Below are 20,275 nucleotides of genomic sequence, written 5' to 3'. Positions count from 1 at the left end.
CTGCAGTTCATGCATTTTTTGTAAAGCCCCATTTTACAATGTGAAATGATACAATTTTTTGGATCCGCATACAGATCTGTACAAAATAATGTTATTTGTTTTGCCTTGGTGTAACACTATATGAAATTTAACTGAAATAAGTCACTTTGTTTTCAAGTTGTACAGTTATCAAATAAACAAGTGAAAAATTAACTTCCCAGGTGGAGGAAATATACAATATATATTGAATTAAAACACATTTTTATGTGGCTATGAATATGACGGAACCCACAATATGCTAAAATAGAACTATATCATCAGTCAGTCTAATAATAACATATTGTGAAAAACAAAACTATTTCTTAAACTTGAGGCACAAATAGACAAGTGTATGTTATGTTGTTAAACAGTTAAAGGTGGAGTCAGTGATTCTGAGAATGCTTGTTGTCAAAATCACTTTTTGTCTAAATTAGTGAATATCTACTCACAGTCAGCTACCTGTCTGTGTCCTGTGTGTGCGCTGAAAAAAAATCAGGTGTTAATACACAGCCTAGGCTCTGTAAAACAGTACAGAAAGGTAGCAGCTCACCTGCACATTAAGGAGATATTCACTGATTTTGACAAAAGTGTTTTTGACAACGAGCATTCTCCAGAATCACTGACTCCAACTTAAAAACACTTTTCACAATTCGTACTATTTAGCCTTTTGTATACGTGGGATTTAGATTTTGAATTTCTCACTAACTTTGCCAAATAATTCGAACCAAAGGATTAATAAATCACACTGTTTATTTATAGACATGTTTATGATACAGTCAAAGAAACAACAGTAGAAGATAGCAAGGAAACAAGCTTGCCATATAAAAAAAGAAAAAGACTTGATGCCAAATACAAAAGGTTACATACTGAAGCGAAATTGAGACCAGTATAAGGGAGTGTCATTCCAGCATCAAATGTTCAAGGTCTTTCCACATTCTGAAAGATGCTAATGGAAAAAGAACACCCTGATCTTGGCAAAGGCAAGATCTCAAATAACTTCCTGAATACATTTTTGGGCCACCAGAGAAGTCTCATTTTGGAGGGATTTATTTTTTGGATTCAGTTTGTTATAACTGAAGGGCGAAAGAGTTGTTGATAATATACTTTCCTTAAAGTAGCTACAAGGAGCTTTTTGAATATTTCTGAAACAAATTTCATTTTTCCTTCATTTTCCTGTTGATCATGACTTACATGTAACAGCAAACGAAACCATCAGTGCAAAGAATGCTATTTTTATATAGTTTTTCTTAATACTTCTTTGTCATGGGTATACGCTCACCCAGGAACAATAGCTGGCATCATAAAAACACTACCGCTTTTGTCCAAAGAGGTTGCAAGAATGAACACAAACTGAAAGTTCCTTGTAGCTACTTTAACATAGTTTCACTGAAGAAGTTAACTTTTACTTCTTACTTAAAATTTACTTAACATAACATAATATAATCTGATACAATTGTCATCAACAGTACACCAGTGTACCAGTTAGCACAGTACCAGAACAAGGCATTTAAAGGTGAAGGCTCCACCTTATGAAAATAGCATTTACGACATTATATATAAAAAAAACACACACAATTTTTACATATTGCATATATTTTATGTGATCATTAAAAAGTGGTGTCAGCGATTCTGGAGAAGGCTCGTTGTCAAAATCACTGTAACTGCGTTCTGTAAGTAAACAAAGTGGACCGACCCTAGCTAGCTAGCAACAATGCTATTGATATAAGCTAAGATGTATCGCTATAAAAATACAGGTAGCACGTATTTTAGTATTGTAGGAAGTATGACAAAATGCAAGTTGATATTAAGATATGTTGAAGCCACATACTTATACTATCAATACAATCAATGCTTAAGTATAAGCCGATCAAACCCCTTTGTTTACTTGCCAGTTTACAGAGCCTAGGCTGTGTATTAACACCAGATAAAAAAAAAATTCTACGCACACACAATACAGGTAGCGGATCTTGAGGAGATATTTGCTGATTTTGGAAAAAAAAGTGATTTTGACAACAAACAATTTTTCCAGAATCGCTGACTCCACCTTCAAAAGCAACACACACAGTTCCAAGAAGTAGATATTTTTGATTAGCAAATACAGAGGAACGAATGAGCATTAATCTACAGTACAGTATCGCGTGTAGCTAACCAGAAAGTGCCCTACAGCAGTGAGCAGGTTCAGTGAATGAACAAGGATCACAGGCCATATTATACATAAAAGATTAAGGTGCAAACATTATGCTTTTACTTCTACTACATTCTTATAGATTAGTTTACTATCCTCATGTTAAAATCACAGTTTGTTGAATTACAGTTTAGAATATAAAAATGTTTGTTATGTAACGACAGATTTTCATTATTAACAACTTGATGATGAAATGTGTTGATATAGCTGGAAGTTAAAATATAATATATTTCTGAGAATAAATCTTGTGAAATGGGTTCATGTGAGTGTTTGTGATTCTGTAGGCTTAATACATGGACCAAAACAAAATCAGTGCAGTCGATGGGTAAATATACATTTATATATCTAACAATAATGTCTTCTTAAAGGTGAAGTCAGCGATTCTGGAGAATGCTTGTTGTCAAAATCCCTTTTTTTGTCAAACTAGCATGTTGTTAGTTACAGTGGGCCCTTTTTGTTTACATACCAGTTTACAGAGCCTAGGCTGTGTATTAATACCAGCTTTTTTTTTCAGAGCACACACAGTACAGACAGGAAGCGATTTCGACAACAAGCATTCTCCAGAATCACTGACTGCACCTTTAACTACTGAATCTTTGCCGATTCCTTAAAAATGTCATTATAATAAACAGAGGTAAAAATGAGTTTTCTTCGAACTTCTAGCAATGTTGAAGCAATTTGTGTGCTGCTTAATATACAATGCAGAAATGTTGATTACCAGCAATAATAGGAACACAATCAACCATCGACAGCATTGTGTATTATCTTTTTTCCATGGATGCCATGAAAAAATTACAATGTTTACCACCGTTTCTAGAAGTACACAACATAATTCTCGGGGATGAGACCTGTCTTTCCCTCGAACGTTGCTTGGAGCCAGCCAGGTTCAATGGACGCGTAGACTGCAGGAAGAAAATAATGAGAAAAAAATATATAAAACTTAAGTCGGAGAGAGAGAAACAAGCCATTGATCTAGAGTGAGCTGATTGTATTCGCTTAGCCTGTATTTGGTTAGATTATTTAGACCTTGTTAACAACACACACACACACACACACACACACACACACACACACACACACACACACACACACACACACACACACACACACACACACACACACACACACACACACACACACACACACACACACACACACACATAACAGCTATTGAATGATACATTAACAGGTATAGCAGATCCACAAGGATTTTGAGATCAGACTGCTCTTTAAAGTCTGTCTCTATGGGGCATTTTAGAAGCGCTTGAAATCACGATCACTTTGTTTGAAACACACACACACACACACACACACACACACACACACACACACACACACACACACACACACACACACACACACACACACACACACACACACACACACACACACACACACACACACACAGTTTAAACCTTTAAAAAACAACAGCAAGGTGTGTCATTGCTTTGATTCCGAGAATCATCTTTTAAACGAAATGAATCCACTAAAACCGACATGTTTGAATGAGAGCACGATCATGTTAACATAAGGGTGCAATAAAAGTCCTGTGTTGGGCGGCAGTGAGTGGTTGGGGAGCGGTGGGTTAATGTTTTTGCGTTTGGCTGCTGGCTGTGCTGGCGGCGTTAACAGGGAACAGGGCCCGGTGCCTTCCATCTCTAGGTTACAGTGACCTGACTGCACTAAACTGGTCGAGGGCCAAAGCCTTCTCTTCTCTTCTCTTCTCTTCATGGAAAAGGCAAAAAGGCATTAGAAAAAATATCCTTAGGCCGTTTGGGTTTTAGAAATGCATTACTGGGTGTCTGGGGGAAAAAACCTGGTATCTCTATTTTTTGACATCTCTTTTTTTCATAAATGTTTGGGTTTTAAAAAAGAAAAATGTTTCTAATGAAAGGTTTAGGAAAACAACTCCTGCACACAGTCTTTCTAGTTTTTCGCTGATAATAATTTATTAGAAATAAAGCCTTGTAATAAAGCAGGGAAAACGCCACAAAAATGATCTTTTAAAAATAAAAAAAGTAATGAATTTGCTTAACAGACCTTCGACAGGCACCAATGAAAAGTAAAAAAGCTTGTGAATTGACAATGTAGAGTTCAATTGTTTATTATATATATATATATATATTAGGGCTGTCAAATTAACGCGTTCATTTCGATTAATTAATCACAGAAAAATTAACGCGATTAAATAAATTAACGCAGATTAATCGCACTTCTATATTGCCCTTTGACCCGGTGCAAAAGAGGTGAGACGATAGCAGAGCTGCACCTGTATCTTGCGGACACGGCCCGCACGGGATTAAAGAGTAAAGAAAGAAGCATGGGAAAGGGGCCGAGGGCTCTATGTTATGGGCTGCTCCGGGCAAATAAGCATGAAGGTAGGAATACGTCTTATGTTATTCTCGCAGTGTCTGTGCATTATTGATTTAGTGGGTGCCTAATTAACAATGTAGGTTCAAAACAGTAGACCTATCCCTCAATCTTCCTCGTGTCTCACTTTTGTTTGCTAGTTGCGATCGTCTCAACGGACACCCGCCCCCTCTCACTCTTCCTAGCATATGCCTGTCTTTTTTCCTCCTTTGTGTGTGTGTGTGCGTCATTTAGCCTGCTTGTTTTTTTGTGTTTTTTTTCTTTCGGCGCTTGTAGTTCCTAAATATATTTAAAGCTCCCATATTGTGCAAATGCACTTTTCCGATGTTTTTGAACATAATTATGGGTCTACGGTGTGCCTACAAACTGCCAAAGTATCAAAAAAAAAGAAAGCTCTCTCCTTTTCTCACTCTCCCCTTTTCTGAAACCCTCCACCTCTCCACCCAATATACTCCAGTCAGAATTCTCCCCGTTTCTGACGTCAAAAACTGGAAAGCCAGAAGCTTCCACTGTGCAGTCCACCCCCTATTTCTTATTGGTCCACGGCCCCGAGATCCTCTCGAAAAATATTCCTTCACCCCCATGTTGTTTGCTTGTTGCTAAGCAACAAGATGCCTGTAGTACGGCAAAACATGATGAATGTTGCATAATCCACTAATTTATCTTAACCACAGCAGCCTCGTTTTTAATAACACAATGGATAGGAAGCTACTTGTGCTTTTTTTCAAACAGTGAAACTGAAATAAATGTTTTTATTGGTATTTTTGCCTGACTGGTGTATAGCTATTATCTTTGGGACAAGCATTCAGCTTTTGCTCATAAAAACATATTTCTATTCCCCACACCAGTCTGGAAATGCCTCGTTTTTAACAGGACAAAGGATTGGAAGGTATACTGAAGAAGTCTGACTTTGAAGATCATTTTTTCACTGATTTTAGTGGTATTGTTAGCAGCTAGCTCCCGAGCTAGCTTCGCAGTAGCCACCATCTTTTGCAGCATTTTTATTGTGAACATGCCGTTTCCATTAGCGTGTGGCTGTCAGTGCATCTGTATGAACATAGTCTTTCATGTAGACAAGGATAGGTCATCTCAAACTGTTCAAAGTGCGTTACTAGCACTAGACTTGGTTCTTCTCATGGGTAGGCTAAACCTAACTGTGCTAACAGGCTATACGTCATCATTGTTTACAAACAGACAGAGGGCGAGGCGTATCTGGCTTCGCTTCCGGACAGGGGGCGGGGGGAGCTCAAAGATTGTATATTTACGAGGGGAGCTGCAGCTCTTTTAAAAAAATAGGCCATTGTGAGATTAGCTGAACATCAGCGTAGTACAATAAATTATCTGAAAGTTTTTTTCAGCAAACAATTGAAGAAAAACGTATTAGGGACCACTAAGACCATATAATATGGTGTATAATAGAACCGAAAAGTGTATAATATGGGATCTGAAGCAACTGAAGTCACCTAAAAGAAAATAAACCCTGCGTTCCAAATCACATACTTTTTCTTTTTACTCCACTACAAACGTGAAGTACCGAAACGTTTTAGGGCCACACGAGAGAAAAAAAAAATCTGATAAGGAAGATTGTTTTTCCTTTATGTCGAAATGTCGAGAATAAAGACGAATACTCCAAAATGCCATTGGAGTTAGTGGGGCATTTTTGTATTTTCAGCATACTACAATTGACGTGCATGTCTTGGGACATCCTAAATCTTTTTCTGGCATACTAAATAGTAGGGAAGTATGGGTATTGGAACGCAGGGATAGTCTGCGTTCCACGTCGCATACTCCTTCTTTTTTCTCTTCTACATACTACAGCTGATCATAAAAAGTATGTAGTGAGCATGCAGTATGCTACAACTGGGACATACCTTTACTTATTTATTTACTTTTATTTCATCATAATATTGTGTCTTGATCTTGCCTCTTGCTTATATATCCGCAGTGTTGCCACAGTTACGTTGCATCTCCGGTTGTTTTCACACAGAGGCTCCGTCGATGTGACATCACTTTTTGTGCATATTCGATGGTGGGTCAGAATCACCCAAAAAGCTGCTGATTTTCACACTAAAAATCTCAACCGGAAGTACTAGGGCAGGGTATTTCGACCACATGAATTGGGACATCCTAAATATGTTTCTATTGAACTAAATAGCAGAGTATGGGGATTGGAAGGCAATTTATATTTGCCTTTTTATTTTTATTTTTTTTGCTCACCGTTTGTGAAGTGCGCCCCCTGTGGGAAGCTGAGCTCGTGGCTGTGTTCTGCCTCACAGGAATACATGGCCTTGGCATCTCTATAAAGACAAAAACAAAAACAGGAAATGGCATTTTTATTAAACATTTATTCCTCTGTATTAAAAGCACATTTCTTAACACTGTTACAAAGTGTCATGGCAGATTTAAGGAGATGAGAATTGGATTTATACGAAGAAGAAGAAGATTTTTTGTCATATTTGCACAACAAGTACATCAGCAATCGTTGGCACTTAAATTCTTAAGTCTCTTGCTCCACTTTAACAATATAAATAAAATGCAATATAAATTAAGAAATGTTTAAGAGAAACACAGAAGTGAAGAGAGCAACCTGAGAAACACAAGAAGTTAACACAAGTTAAGTGGTTAAATTAACATTAAAGACCTACTTCACCGGTGGAAATATGAAGGTGTATTGAACTCTGAGATCCAATGTAGTATACATGTGCAAACATTTAGAAATCTGTTCATCCTAGCCTTAGAAAAGGCAGAAAGAGTGTTTTATGGTCTCACTGTCTAACCCTACAGTTTACTAGTGTGACATCAACCATGGTACAATGTAGGGTTAGGATTAATAGGACAGCTGGGCCAAGGGAAGACTGAGGGAAGAAAAACCTCATTCATTATATTATAATAGCGATTTTATAATGATAGAATGCCGGTTCCATATGGGTGACGTACTCTTTAAATAACAAAGTGGTTAATGTATATGAGGTAAAAGTGTTGTAGGTGGTGTAGTGTGTTTACAGCACCTTCCCACTGGGACAGACTGAGGGGACGATGAGTTGTTTTCAAACAGCTGAGCTCTGGCAGCGACCCTGGAAGAAAATGGAAAATAAGAATTAGAATTAGAATGAGCTTGAAGGTTTTTTGTTTATTTGGATCCCCCCATAAGCTTCTTCATAAGCTAGACAATATTATTTTTGGGTTCCTGCAGTTCACATTTTGATAATACCATTTACACAGTCACACTAATCACAATACACAGACACTCATCTGCAGCACATTTTCCTTTTTTTAATTACTATTTTTGTTGCATTTTCAAAGCTTTATTGATAGGGCAGAGAGACAGAGATGAAATGAGGCAGAGAGGGGCACACTATTAATTAATTATTATTTAAACTAAACCAAGTCTGTCCAGTTTCACTTAAATCAAGCTAGCGTTCCTCATTGTTTAGTTTGGAGGCGAAAGGCGTAACGTCACAATACAGGAGGTTTCCTTTCTTCCTACGGGCGGACACAGCACACACACACACACACACACACACACACACACACACACACACAGCTCTAGCATGGAGACCTGATAGAGTTAAAGGGATAGTTCAGTAGTTTTGAAGTGGTATTGTAAAAAAAAAAAAAAAAAAAAATTTCATCTCCCCCAAACTCCTTATAGTGACTGATCGCCATCTCCATATCTCTGTTATATACTAAGTTTCCGGTGGGGAAAGTTTGTTTATTCGGTTATGATAATAAACCTTATAAAATGTTCACTTCTTCTCTGACACATCCGAAGTTAAATACTGCACCTTTAAAGCTATATAATAAGGCTGCACTTGACCCCACAGCCACACGCAACAACCATTAGAGTCAATGGGACAACACAGGGCACCCAGGGGTTGATTTGACTGGGTGCCATTACTGGTATGTACAGGCCTACAAAGGGAAACTACTCTAGAGACCGTGTGACGGGTTTTTTTAGACACGACAAACAATCTATTGGTCTTGTGAGAACCAGAGCAGTCAGTTACTAGGTCACGTCAACCCCAGAGCGAGACGCAGTGTAATTAAAGCCAGCGCTCCCACCGCTGGAAAAGACATAAATCTTTTTGCACATACGCATCAAGTCTTTTAGAGTGCGCACATACAGACGCACACACAGACGCACATAATCGGATGCCACACACACACAGACGCACATAATCGGATGCCACACACACACACACACACACACAAAGAATCCAAAGCCACACACACACACACTCAAAGAATCGCGCCACACACACACACACACACACACACACACACACACACACACACACACACACACACAAAGAATCGGAAGCCACACACACACACACACACACACACACACACAGAGACACGCGGGCGCAGGAGGAGGGCCGGTGACTCACAGCAGAGAGACAGAGAGAGGGAAGTAGACAGAGAGAAATATAGCAGAGCTTTTGTCCGACCTTGAGTCTTAATGGCCAGTAGATAGTTTGTTTTGTGGCGACACGGAACTGCACGCATAAACAGTTCCTTATATATACTAGACACAGACACACACACACACACACACAACTAAGATAAATCAATATGAAAATAAAGGTAGCATGAATTTTTAGTAATAGGTACAGGAGCTTAGCCTATATACAGTAAATATCATTGTTGCTAGCTACAGTTGGTCTGAGCCCCTTTGTTTACATACTTGTTTATAGAGCCTAGGCTGTGTATTAAAACCATTCTTTTTTTCAGTGCACTCAGTAAGGTCAGGTAGTGGATCATATGAGGAGATATTCACTCGATTTTGCATTCTCTAGAACTAACACCTATTTTAAAAAGGAGCTACATGTTTTAAAGCATCTTAAAATGTATTACACTGAGCCTGGTCGTTGGTAGCCGTTGGTAACAGAGGATTCCATTCTGCGGCGCATCACTTGTTTGGGTGGAAGGTCTGGGTGATCGGCAGGTTTTAGATTCTCCAGTGTTGACAGACTGAGGACAGAGCCAGAGCAGCTCACACGGCCTAGAGGGAGATTTAAAAAAAGAATATACAATATAATACAAATATAATAATATAAATATTAATTCATTCTAGATTGTATTTAGTATTAATTTAGAGTTATATTTTCTCTGGGAACCCCCAATATCAACTACCTGGTTATGGCCTCGCAAACACAAGCTTAAACTGGCAAAATCAAGACATATTTCACCTTTAAAGTTTTAAACTGGCCTTTCTCTACGACCATCTTACCTTCAGTTATATTCAGTGACTTGAGAGAGGGAGCAGTTGAGCGTGTGGGCGGTGGCACTACTGCTCTGGGATCAGTTAAGCAGTGCGGGGCCTTTTTAGGGGCCGGAGAAAGCCTTGGTGCTGTGCTGACTGAAGACAGGCTAAGGCCATCTTCTGACTCCCCATCCGTACGCACTTTATCTTCCCTGGAGCTAGACTCCGGGCTACTGAGACACACGTTGCTTCTGCTGGGGCCGATGGACAGCTGTGAAGGGGTCCGACAGAGGTCCAGAAGAGATTTTGCGACTGTGACTTGTTGTGGGGTGACGGCTTTGGAAGAGGTGTTCTGTTCAGACGAGTGGGAGGAAAGAGACTCCATGCTGCCCATGGGAGTGCTGCTGCTCGGGCTGCTGCTCAGATTATCACCTAGGCAGGGGCCAGAGGGAGGGCACACGGGGCACACATTACAACCAGGTTGAATCAACCACAGACTGGCATATTCTTATTTTTAGGGAAGCTGCCTATGAACGGGTAACTTTCTCAATGTCGGGTAGATAAGAAAAGCGTAATATAAAATGGCTGTTACCATGAAGACCGTTTGATACGGCCACACCTACACACAGACACACACACACAAACTGTTTGAAACTATGAGGCGTTATTCTCTGACCTTCAGCTATGGCTGTATCAACCCAGTCTCCGGGGAAAAAAACACACACACACACACACACACACTTCACTACTCACTTTCTGCGTCTGCCAGACAGAGTGTGGGTGTGTAGATGCTGCGTGGTTTCCGGGGCCCGGGGGACATACAGACGGCTCTGTTCCGGCGCGGTCCTGGCCGGGGCGCGGGGGCAGGCAGGGGCACGTTGGGGTCCGGAGGCTGGTGGAAGACCTAGAGGGAACCATGGTTACTCAACACATGCACACTATTTAAAATAACATACCAATATAGATAATAAATAGATAATATTAAATTATTATTATTTTTTTTTAAGGTGCACAATGTAACTTTGGGTGTGTCAGAGAAGTGAACATTTTCTAAGGTATATTCTCATGACTGAATAAACAAACTTTTCTCACAGGGAAAATGTGATCCCTGGAACACTGTTTGAAGTTAGAAAGCTTCCTGAAAAGTTACTGTTTCACTGTTGTTGTTTACACAGCAGGGCCCACAGTTTGGTTTACAAACATATTCTAGTCTTACGTATGGTTCCAGGTGCCTCGATTAATTATGATAGAATTATTCAATACTATGAATTACATTGGGATACAATGTGTTTTCATAAACAGAACACAGGCTCTGTGAATGTAAACAAATACACCGCCTCACCTTGTTGAAGTTGTCGATGAGTATTTCCACCACAATGTTCTGGAACTTGATATTCATCATGGCGGCAACGGTCTCCTCCTGTGACCTCATCAAAGTGGGACCGAAGATGACGCCCAGGTTTGACACGGTCATCAGGTTAAACTGACTGTGTGTTGAAACTCTGCAGGTACGAAATATACATTAAAATGTTTTCTTTATTACTTTAATTTATTAATTTAGCACTTTTCAAAACAAATTTACAAAGTGATTCACAAGATTAAAACAGTAAAGCCAAATCAAATACAGTATACAGCTCTGGAAAAATGAAGAGACCACTCCAAATGTTCAGTGTCTCTTGTTTTACTATGTATAGGTATTTGTTCGAGTAGAATGAACATTTTGGTTTTATGTTATAAACTACTGAAGAGATTTCTACCAAATTCCAATAAATGTTTTGTCATTAAGAGCATTTTCAATAAGTTATGTAGAGATGAAGATTTAAGAAAAATTCAGACTGGTCTCTATATTTTTTCCGGAGCTGTATGTGTTACCACCACGAGTGAATGATGTTGTTCTCTGTTGCCCATGAAATGCAATCTCTTAACAATGTGGTGATACTTTTAAATACACCTATACAAATGCATTAAAGCTATCATGCGTAGTTATGTCGCTCCCATGAGGAATTATTAGTAATTACAATAACACTATTCGTGCATCTACATGGAGTAAGCCTTCGGTGATGGGCGCATGGATTTGGGGACTTCTTGGGATTTTTCTGCGCTTTGTAAACGCTGCCATACTGAGAAATACAGAGAGAGTTTTGTGGAGCTGATAGGCTTAATCAACTTTGCGTCAACTCTTTTGGCGATGGCTTAAATTTAACAAGACATTCATTTATATGAAAAAGTTACACACTATTGCTTTCAAGGTGTCCATAAACTGTCAAGACAATTTAATCATTCAAGGCAACTTTTATAGGGCTCTAAAAGGGCTTTTTCTGCGCTGTAACCGATTCATTAAAAAGGGACACGTACTCAACGAGGTGTTTGATGAGCAGCTCCAGCATTTCCTTGTTCCTGTCGGGCAGTTTGTGAACCAACGCGTGGACAGCACACACCCTGTAGTTCTGGTCATCTGACTCTGTGGAAAGGAAAATGGGTATTAAGTGATCAATTATCATATACATACTAACTAGCTCACACACACACACGCTTGCAGGCACACTCACTCACTCACTCACTCACTCACTCACTCACTCACTCACTCACTCACTCACTCACTCACTCACTCACTCACTCACTCACTCACTCACTCACTCACTCAGACAGACAAACGCTCACTCACTCACTCTCAACATAAAGCCAAGGTAGCTTTTTTAGACCTTGTGCCACTATATTCAGAGGTAAGTAAATAAGTAATGGAGAACACATGGAAACAGTTATGCTTATCAATTTGACATTTTTGGAAATGGAAAATATTTATTCGAGTCAATTGGATTTCCTGACTGTCAAACATTTGAATTTTAGGGTCTGCAAAGGATTCTTAAATGGAAAGATTTGAATTATTGTTCAGTTCAAACCAAATCATTTGTTTTAAGGAGAAGACAAAAACAAAATGTCCCATGAATAAGACAATGTACAACATATGAACACATCCTTCTGTACTAACCTTCAGAATACTGCTAAGAATGATTATGGAATGTTAGTGCTTTAGAAGTTGAGATTTGTTGTTCACAGTATTGAAAAAAAAACTAATGTTGAGATAATGGCTGTTTAAGATGGTTGTATAGGAGAAAGATACAAACGCAAACAGACTTGGTTTAGTCAAATAAGCACCAAGGACCTTGTATTCATACTAGTATGAAAGAAGACATGTTGTGGGAGCAAAATAGCCCAAATTCTCAAAATTGACCAATTATTGAATTTAAATTTAAAACTATTTTCTCGCCTTCACAATCTTTCTTTCATGTATAATAACACACCATTACACTCTACTACAAATCTCTTAAATCAACGCTCTTAGTAACTCCTCAGAACTTACTGGCAGCCATGATGAAGTCTTTGTGGAGCTTGAAGGTCATTAAAGGCTCAGAGAGACATCTGTTGAATAGAAAAAAAACTTTGACATTTATTTTGTATCTACCACCTCCCATTGTGAGTCAGTGTGGTAGTGCTGAATGCGTGACGAACAGCGGGAAAAGAGGCATTATGCACGTAATGACGATTTCTCTCCAGCTAAAGATACAAAGCTCGTAGGGCGCTCTGACCTCAGGTAGTTCTTCAGACCGCTGGTGATGGTTTTATTGTCCCACGTCTCGGGATCCAGGTCCATATCCACGGCTGCTTTGGACGCTGTTGGAAACACATTTTAGTTTGTGTTATTATATCACCACTAAGAGTAAGCTGGAAACGGTCTACTAAATGAACCGATACAATATGAGATGAAATGACAGGCAGCTAACATGCGTATTAAAACAACTCTGAAAGTATTAATTGCTGCAATGATGTAATTGTTTAAAATATTTTTTTATTAAAACAAAATAGACACATTTCTATGTGGCATATGAAATGTGTCAATTTTCTGCAATGATGTATTTTCTTATAATTAAAAAAAAATGTCAATGTTTGTTGTTAGAGTTACCATTGAATTGTATGTGTGATACTGACAAAAGATTCTATATGTTAATTCAAGGGAGATGTCAAAAGAGAGAGTAAATGGGATAGGGGAGTGGAGGTGACTATGTTAGAACCTGTACAGTAATACTAGGTGTTGCATTACAATGCTGACGTTTATATAATGAAAACTCAATAAAGATATTGTAAAAAAGAAAAAGAAAAAAAGTAAGCACCCAATGTCTGTTATGGCAAAGATATGGAGATCAAACTTGAACGAGACTATAACTAATAATTTAGAAATGTTCATTTCAAATGTATGAAATGTAGGATGCATACATGACAAACTTGGGTCATAATAAGGTACAGAAGACAAAGTACTATGAGGCCAAATGTGTGCTACACAGTCACACCACAAGGAGGACCTCTTTCCTCACTGTGCAGTCACACAACATTTGTTCTGGATTTACTTCATATGGTTTGTTAAATATGAGCTGTTCATAAATAAAGCTCTAAAAGTTATGAAACATTAAATATTGTTATATGGGCATTTGTCTCCAGTCCCTTTAGACACAAGTCACATTACAAGTTGCCAATCTACTAAGCTTTGAATGGGCAAATATGTGTTTTCCTTCTGATTTTAGGGCTACTATAAGGGTGAAATTAGTTACGGAAACATAATTGTGTAGATAGTTACACAGGTCTTAACTTAATTACCTAAATATAAGTGATATATATTCTTACCTAAAACATACACATTACATTGATAAGACTTACATGTTATTGGTTTTCTAATATATTCATCTTGTTTACACAGTGTGGTTAGAAGTTATAGAAATGTTAAGTGGTTGTTTTGGTATCTGCTATCCTAGGTACATCGTCCCTCACACTACTTACAGAACACAGTGGTCATCAGCTTCTGCACTTTGGAGTTGACTCCTCCGATCCTGTACAGTCCCATTGTGTTTATGCCTGTGTCACAATGGAAAAGAACATTAGAGATTTGTTACAAGAAACAAAGATTAACAGGAAAATACTTGTGTCAATACAAGGCCTGTCATTTTCCACTAATGAAACAAGTGCATGTTATTCACAATCACAGTCAGTCAGTCAATCAATCAATCAATCAATCAATCAATCAATCAATCAATCAATCAATCAATCAATCAATCAATCAATCAATCAATCAATCAATCAATCAATCAATCAATCAATCGTGGAGTCGGCGATTCTTGATAATACTTGTTGTTAATGTATTATATCTCATCAGAATCCGCTACCTGTCTGTACTGTGTGCAAGCTGCAAACAAACAGTGTTTATACACAGCCCAGGCTTTATAACAAGCATGTTGCTAGCTATGGTAGGCCTCCTTTGTTTACATACCCTTTGGTTACATACCAGTTTACAGATCCTGGGCTGTGTATTAGGCCTAACACCACACACAGTACAGACAGGTTTCAAATTGTGATGTTATATTCACTGATTTTGAGAAAAAGTGATTGTGACAACAAGCATTCTCCAGAATCACTGACTCCACCTTTAATAAAACACGTTCTTGTATGTCCCTTTTCGTGCAAGCAAATGTAGCACAAAGTGTACGAATGAAAAACTATTTATAATAGTAATGTATTACTATTATAATTATAATATCTCACCTCTCGTCTCCACATAGTCCATGCATTTCCTCACAAAGTTAAAGCCGGCCTCATTAAGAAATGCTGTGATACAACATGAGAAAAAAACATGGTTGACATGTCAGTTACTGTCTAGGTTAATCACGCGCGATGCAGGAATAATATGCGCTCCCCTAAGCGTGTGCTCCAACTAATAAGATATAGCACCCATAGTAGCAGGCGCCGCTTTGGCAGTTGAGTGGGTGTATGTCAAGTAATTGTGTTAATGAATAGAGATAGCTACTATATATAACATAGTACAGTGTTTGGTATGTGTGTGTGTGTGTGTATGTGTGTGTGAGTGTAAGTGTGTGTGTGTGTTGAATTCACTTATTTCGATGATGAAAGGGAAAAGGATAAAAAGAGACACTTACTCTCTTCCTTTTTGCTTAAGATGGCTGGCAGGTTGTAGATCTAGAGAAAGTTTTCACAAATCATTATTAAGTTTAGAAATCCTTTAAATTGAACAAATACCAAAAATAATATACTGTATGTATTTTACACAGTTTTTCCTAGAGTTGTACAGTATATGCTTTAAAGGTAGAGTCAGCGATTCTGGAGAACGCTTGTTGTCAAAATCACTTTCTGTCAAAATAAGTGAATATCTCCTCACAATCCATCACCTGTCTGTAATGTGTATGTGCGCTAGAAAAATCCAGTGTTGATACACAGCCTAGGCTCCGTAGAAGTGCATGTTGCTATCTACTATGGGCTCCCTTTGTTTAAAAACCCTTTGTCTGCATACCAGTTTACAGAGCCTTGTCTGTCTATTAACACCACATTTTTTCTACAGTGCACACACAATATGAACTGTTAGTACATCGTGAGGAGATAGATATTAACTGATTTTGACATTAAAGCTGGGGTATGTGATTTCTGATTGGTCAAAGTTAACATGAGCTGTACACTTTGACCAATCAGAGCGAGGCTCCGATTCTCTGTTCTTATAGGCTGTTGGGACTGTCCATTCACTTTGGCACGACGTTGTTGGTGTAGAGCGTATCAGGGAGGGACCATAGGGGAGGGACCAAAGAGAACAAGTGGAGCGGTTGAGGTATTTGGATTCAAATCTCTATCCCAACTGCCATTTTCTCCCCAAATCCTCCACCCCAGCTTTAAGTGACGTTGACAAAAAGCGTTCTCCAGAATCACTGACTCCACCTTTAAGTGGGCTGCCTTCTTATTACAGTTGTTCACAATTGTTTAAACACATTTTTTGGAACATCAGACACAATGTACACAATCTGAAACTAATTTACCAACTGCTTAACCAACTGGCAGCCATGATTCACCGAAGTGAAGGATTTTGCATTTTGTGTTTGAGTTTTGAGATTTGTGTTTAGGGTTTTGAAAAAGTGAGGTAGTCTATCAGGAAATGTGTTTAAGCAATTGTGAAAAACTGTAACACAAATGGATAGTGAGGTCATGTATTTTTTTTTCAATAAATCCCACACACTCCTGAACCCACCTCAAGAGGGCGCCATTGCCCAATAATACCACTTAAATGATTTTTTTTCTTCTTATCAAACAAAAACAGCTTAAAAATACATTGTGGCCCAAGTAGCAGCCAACAGCAAAGAAAAAAATGAATATTTCAAAAACAAACAAGCAGAGATCCTCACAGGCTCCTTTCCATCCATTGCCTCAAGCCACAGTCTTCTGTTGGACTCTGACAGAGCCTGCAGTGTCATGACGCCATGCCTGGAGACAGAGAGAGAGAGAGAGAGAGAGAGAGAGAGAGAGAAAGAGAGAGAAAGAAAAAGAGAGAGACAGAAAGAGAAAGAGAGAGGAAAGAGAGAGAGGGAGAGGGAGAGAGCGAGGAAGAGAGAGAGCGTGAGAGAGAGGTAGAAAGAGAGAGAGAGAGATAGAGAGAGAGTGAGAGAGAGAGAAAGAGAGAGAGAGAGAGAAAGAGAGAGAGAGAGAAAGGGAGAGAGAGAGTGAGAAAAAGAGAGACAGAGAGCGAAAGAGAGAAAGAGAGAGAGAGAGAAAGAGAAAGAGAGAGAGAAAGAGAGAGAGAGAAAATCTGGTTCTCAGTATTATCTCATTGCCTTTGGGGAGATAGACCATGTTTACACTGGCTGAGACGACCACTATAAAAGGACTAGTAGTAGTGCGACTTAAAATAGCTTGTGTGTAAAAAATGCTTGACTTACGAAACTGTGCCCCACGCTTCACATTCCACTCCCAATTAAACGCTACATGTGCTTTTATATTATAAAGAGTGATTCGGTTTGCTGCACCCAACATGCGTACACCATACATACACCTACATATTATCTGTGTTCTACAGAGAAAGACAGAGAAAGGTTCTTGAACCATCTGACTGTGTGTGCCACTAAGCTTTAAACTGGTCAGTAGCAGCCAATAATGTATTGACGGCAGATAACCTAAATGTTTTTCAGTTTTTAATGTAATAAGAACCAATCATTTAGTACCTTGCCAATATCGTCATAACTTTTTGCCCTTAATTTAATAGGCTATTAGCCTACATTATTGGCTGATTGTTACATTATTGTCCATGTTGTAAAAAATATTAAGGATGTCCCGATTCTTGTGGTCAGATTTAGTATACTTAAAAATACTTGGATGTCTACTAAATCCGCGATTTTTAGTGTTGAAAACAGCATGCTATTTGGGCGATTCTGACCCACAATCCAGTGCGCACACATCTGGGGATGCGACGGATATAAAAGAAAGAAGCACCCAGTGGTGAACGTTAGTGCTAGCATGGAGCCATTACAAGCTGCATGTATTGTGATCAATGAGTAATAATCAACCAAATTGTTATACAAAAAAGAAAATAAATATATTTATACTAATGAAACCTTTTTAAACTTTTTCAAATCTTCATACTCAACTATCCAGTTTAGCGTCATCTTTTTCAGCAGGAAATGCATTTCATCCTGCCAGTGATAGTTTTGGAATTATTTGACCAGGTGTTAATTAATTAATGCCTTGAGCCCAATACAGTGTAGTTGGAAGAACCTATTTGTGATGCAAACACGTTGAAACAAAATTTTAAAGATTCAACACTAACATCTCTCTCCAGAATCTGTGAAACGTAACATTGTGTTTTTTCATGTTTTTATAACTTCCTGCTTTACATAAAAAACTGTACACATAAATGTCTGTGTATTATCAAGAGTACTGGAGTGACACATTGCTGTTGAATTTTTTTAAATACATTTCTTTGCTTTGAGCACCACAAATAAAATGCTTCTCATTTGGGTTGAGGACGCATTAACATCTGGGTGAATTAAATAAAATAATAAAAGTATTTGCTGAGAAAATCCCTTCGGTAACTTAAAGGAATAGGCTAGATCAAAAAAGATATGTTTTTAGTTGTCTCACTCTCAGGGTTCAAATTGAGGTGACAGAAAGCATTCCTTAAACTGAGTGCATTTTTTTCTGATCGCTAGTTAGCTTAGCTCAAATACTGGAAATCAATAGGTAGTGTTAGCCAGCCTCCGCTGACATTACTAAGCTACCTATGGTGGCCCCCTTTGTCAACACACCAGTGTAGAGCATTTAGGCTTTGTATCAACACCAGATTTTTTTTTCAGTGTGCACAGTAGATCATGAGGAGATATTAACTGATTTTGACAAAAAGTGATTTTTACAACAGGCGTTCTTCAGAATCACTGACTGCACCTTTAATGTCCTTATAGTATCACGTACCAGAAGGAAACCGCACAGTGAGGAAACAAGCCAATATATATATATATCTATATATATATTGAACTATACTTTTTAAGTTCACCAATAATTTCAAAATAAGGTCCTGTAATACTAAACACTGGTGCTATAGTCATAACAGCAGGTTTATTCTAATGAGGATGAATGTGTGAGCTTGAAGCTGACTGGAGCTTGGCCCCACGTTGTCCTTGCGGTTTTGGAACAAGCACCTTGGGGCCACGGCGGGTGTTTATGGTAAACGAGTCGCCTGCAAATAAACTGCAGTTACTGTCCATGCTCAGCAGCACACACACCAAGGGTGAACAGTCCCCCGACCCCAATGGTGCAGTGCAGCCATAGTACATAGTGACCAGCTAATTCTACACTGTAAACCCCAATAAGTAAGCAATCAGTTGCCTTACTTTTTTTTGAGTTGATGAACTTAAAAGTCAAATGTTTTCAAAACTTAAATATTATGATTAAATGCTACATGTACCTTTTGATTATCGTTAACTTTAAAGTGTTTATTAAGTCACCTCAAATATTGTCATTTAGTATGACTCAAAAGTAAGTGTACAGTACTTAATCAGTATAATTATTTTCAACATTCGGGTTCACAGTGTATATTTGAAAATAAACATCGCAATATTGTGTGATCATATCAACAACTCCATCAATTCAGCCACTGTTAATCAGCCAGCAGCCAACTTAAAAGGGTGTTTGATCTTTGAGTTATCCCTTATACTATTCACCAGTGACACAATAAAGCTATAGTGCATAACGTATGCCTCCCCCATGAGTCATTCTGAGCAATTGGGTGCATCTACATGAGGTAAAACTATGGTGATCGCGCATGTATTTTATACATTCTGCTGTGTGTTGAGGTTTTTTTTCTAAGCAGCAGAATCAACAACTGAAACATTTCTTGGGCGACATCAGTTCAGTCAAATGAAAAAGTTACACACTATAGCTTTACATACAAATCAGTTGAAAGTGTTCCCATGTAGCCAACAATGTCACACTTCACAAAGTAAGAGGTAAAATTATGCATTCATTTGATTACCAAAATATAATGTAATTAAAGACAGGCAGGCATAATTCAAAACTATTTCAGTGTCCTTTAGCCCGTATTAACAAAGATGTCTGATTTTGTGAAGTGGTAAAGAAGTACTATATGTAGCAACAAAAGGACTATTTTCATTAGAAGAGCTTGA

At 38.4% G+C, this 20,275-nt stretch overlaps 1 protein-coding gene across 1 annotated transcript in view; it reads right to left on the bottom strand.

The window, feature by feature from the left end:
• Positions 1–840: 840 nt before the first annotated feature.
• Positions 841–20,275, bottom strand: part of arhgap42b (Rho GTPase activating protein 42b) — a 106,332-nt gene continuing 86,897 nt past the window's right edge. Inside the window, exons 11-24 of the mRNA XM_080053768.1 lie at positions 17,009–17,087; positions 15,761–15,800; positions 15,369–15,431; positions 14,610–14,684; positions 13,367–13,451; positions 13,141–13,199; positions 12,135–12,240; positions 11,122–11,281; positions 10,533–10,683; positions 9,807–10,211; positions 9,431–9,578; positions 7,582–7,647; positions 6,791–6,870; positions 841–3,105 (exon numbers count right to left, since the gene is read on the bottom strand). Of these exons, the coding sequence (XP_079909894.1) occupies positions 3,017–3,105; positions 6,791–6,870; positions 7,582–7,647; positions 9,431–9,578; positions 9,807–10,211; positions 10,533–10,683; positions 11,122–11,281; positions 12,135–12,240; positions 13,141–13,199; positions 13,367–13,451; positions 14,610–14,684; positions 15,369–15,431; positions 15,761–15,800; positions 17,009–17,087 (1,606 nt within the window). The 3' untranslated portion in view covers positions 841–3,016. The remainder of the gene's footprint in view (positions 3,106–6,790; positions 6,871–7,581; positions 7,648–9,430; positions 9,579–9,806; positions 10,212–10,532; positions 10,684–11,121; positions 11,282–12,134; positions 12,241–13,140; positions 13,200–13,366; positions 13,452–14,609; positions 14,685–15,368; positions 15,432–15,760; positions 15,801–17,008; positions 17,088–20,275) is intronic.

This window comes from Ammodytes marinus, assembly GCF_949987685.1.
Source record: "Ammodytes marinus genome assembly, chromosome: 3".
NCBI lineage: Eukaryota > Metazoa > Chordata > Actinopteri > Uranoscopiformes > Ammodytidae > Ammodytes > Ammodytes marinus.
The sequence above is the reverse complement of the archived record's forward strand: the minus strand, read 5'-3'. Positions and strand labels throughout refer to the sequence as shown.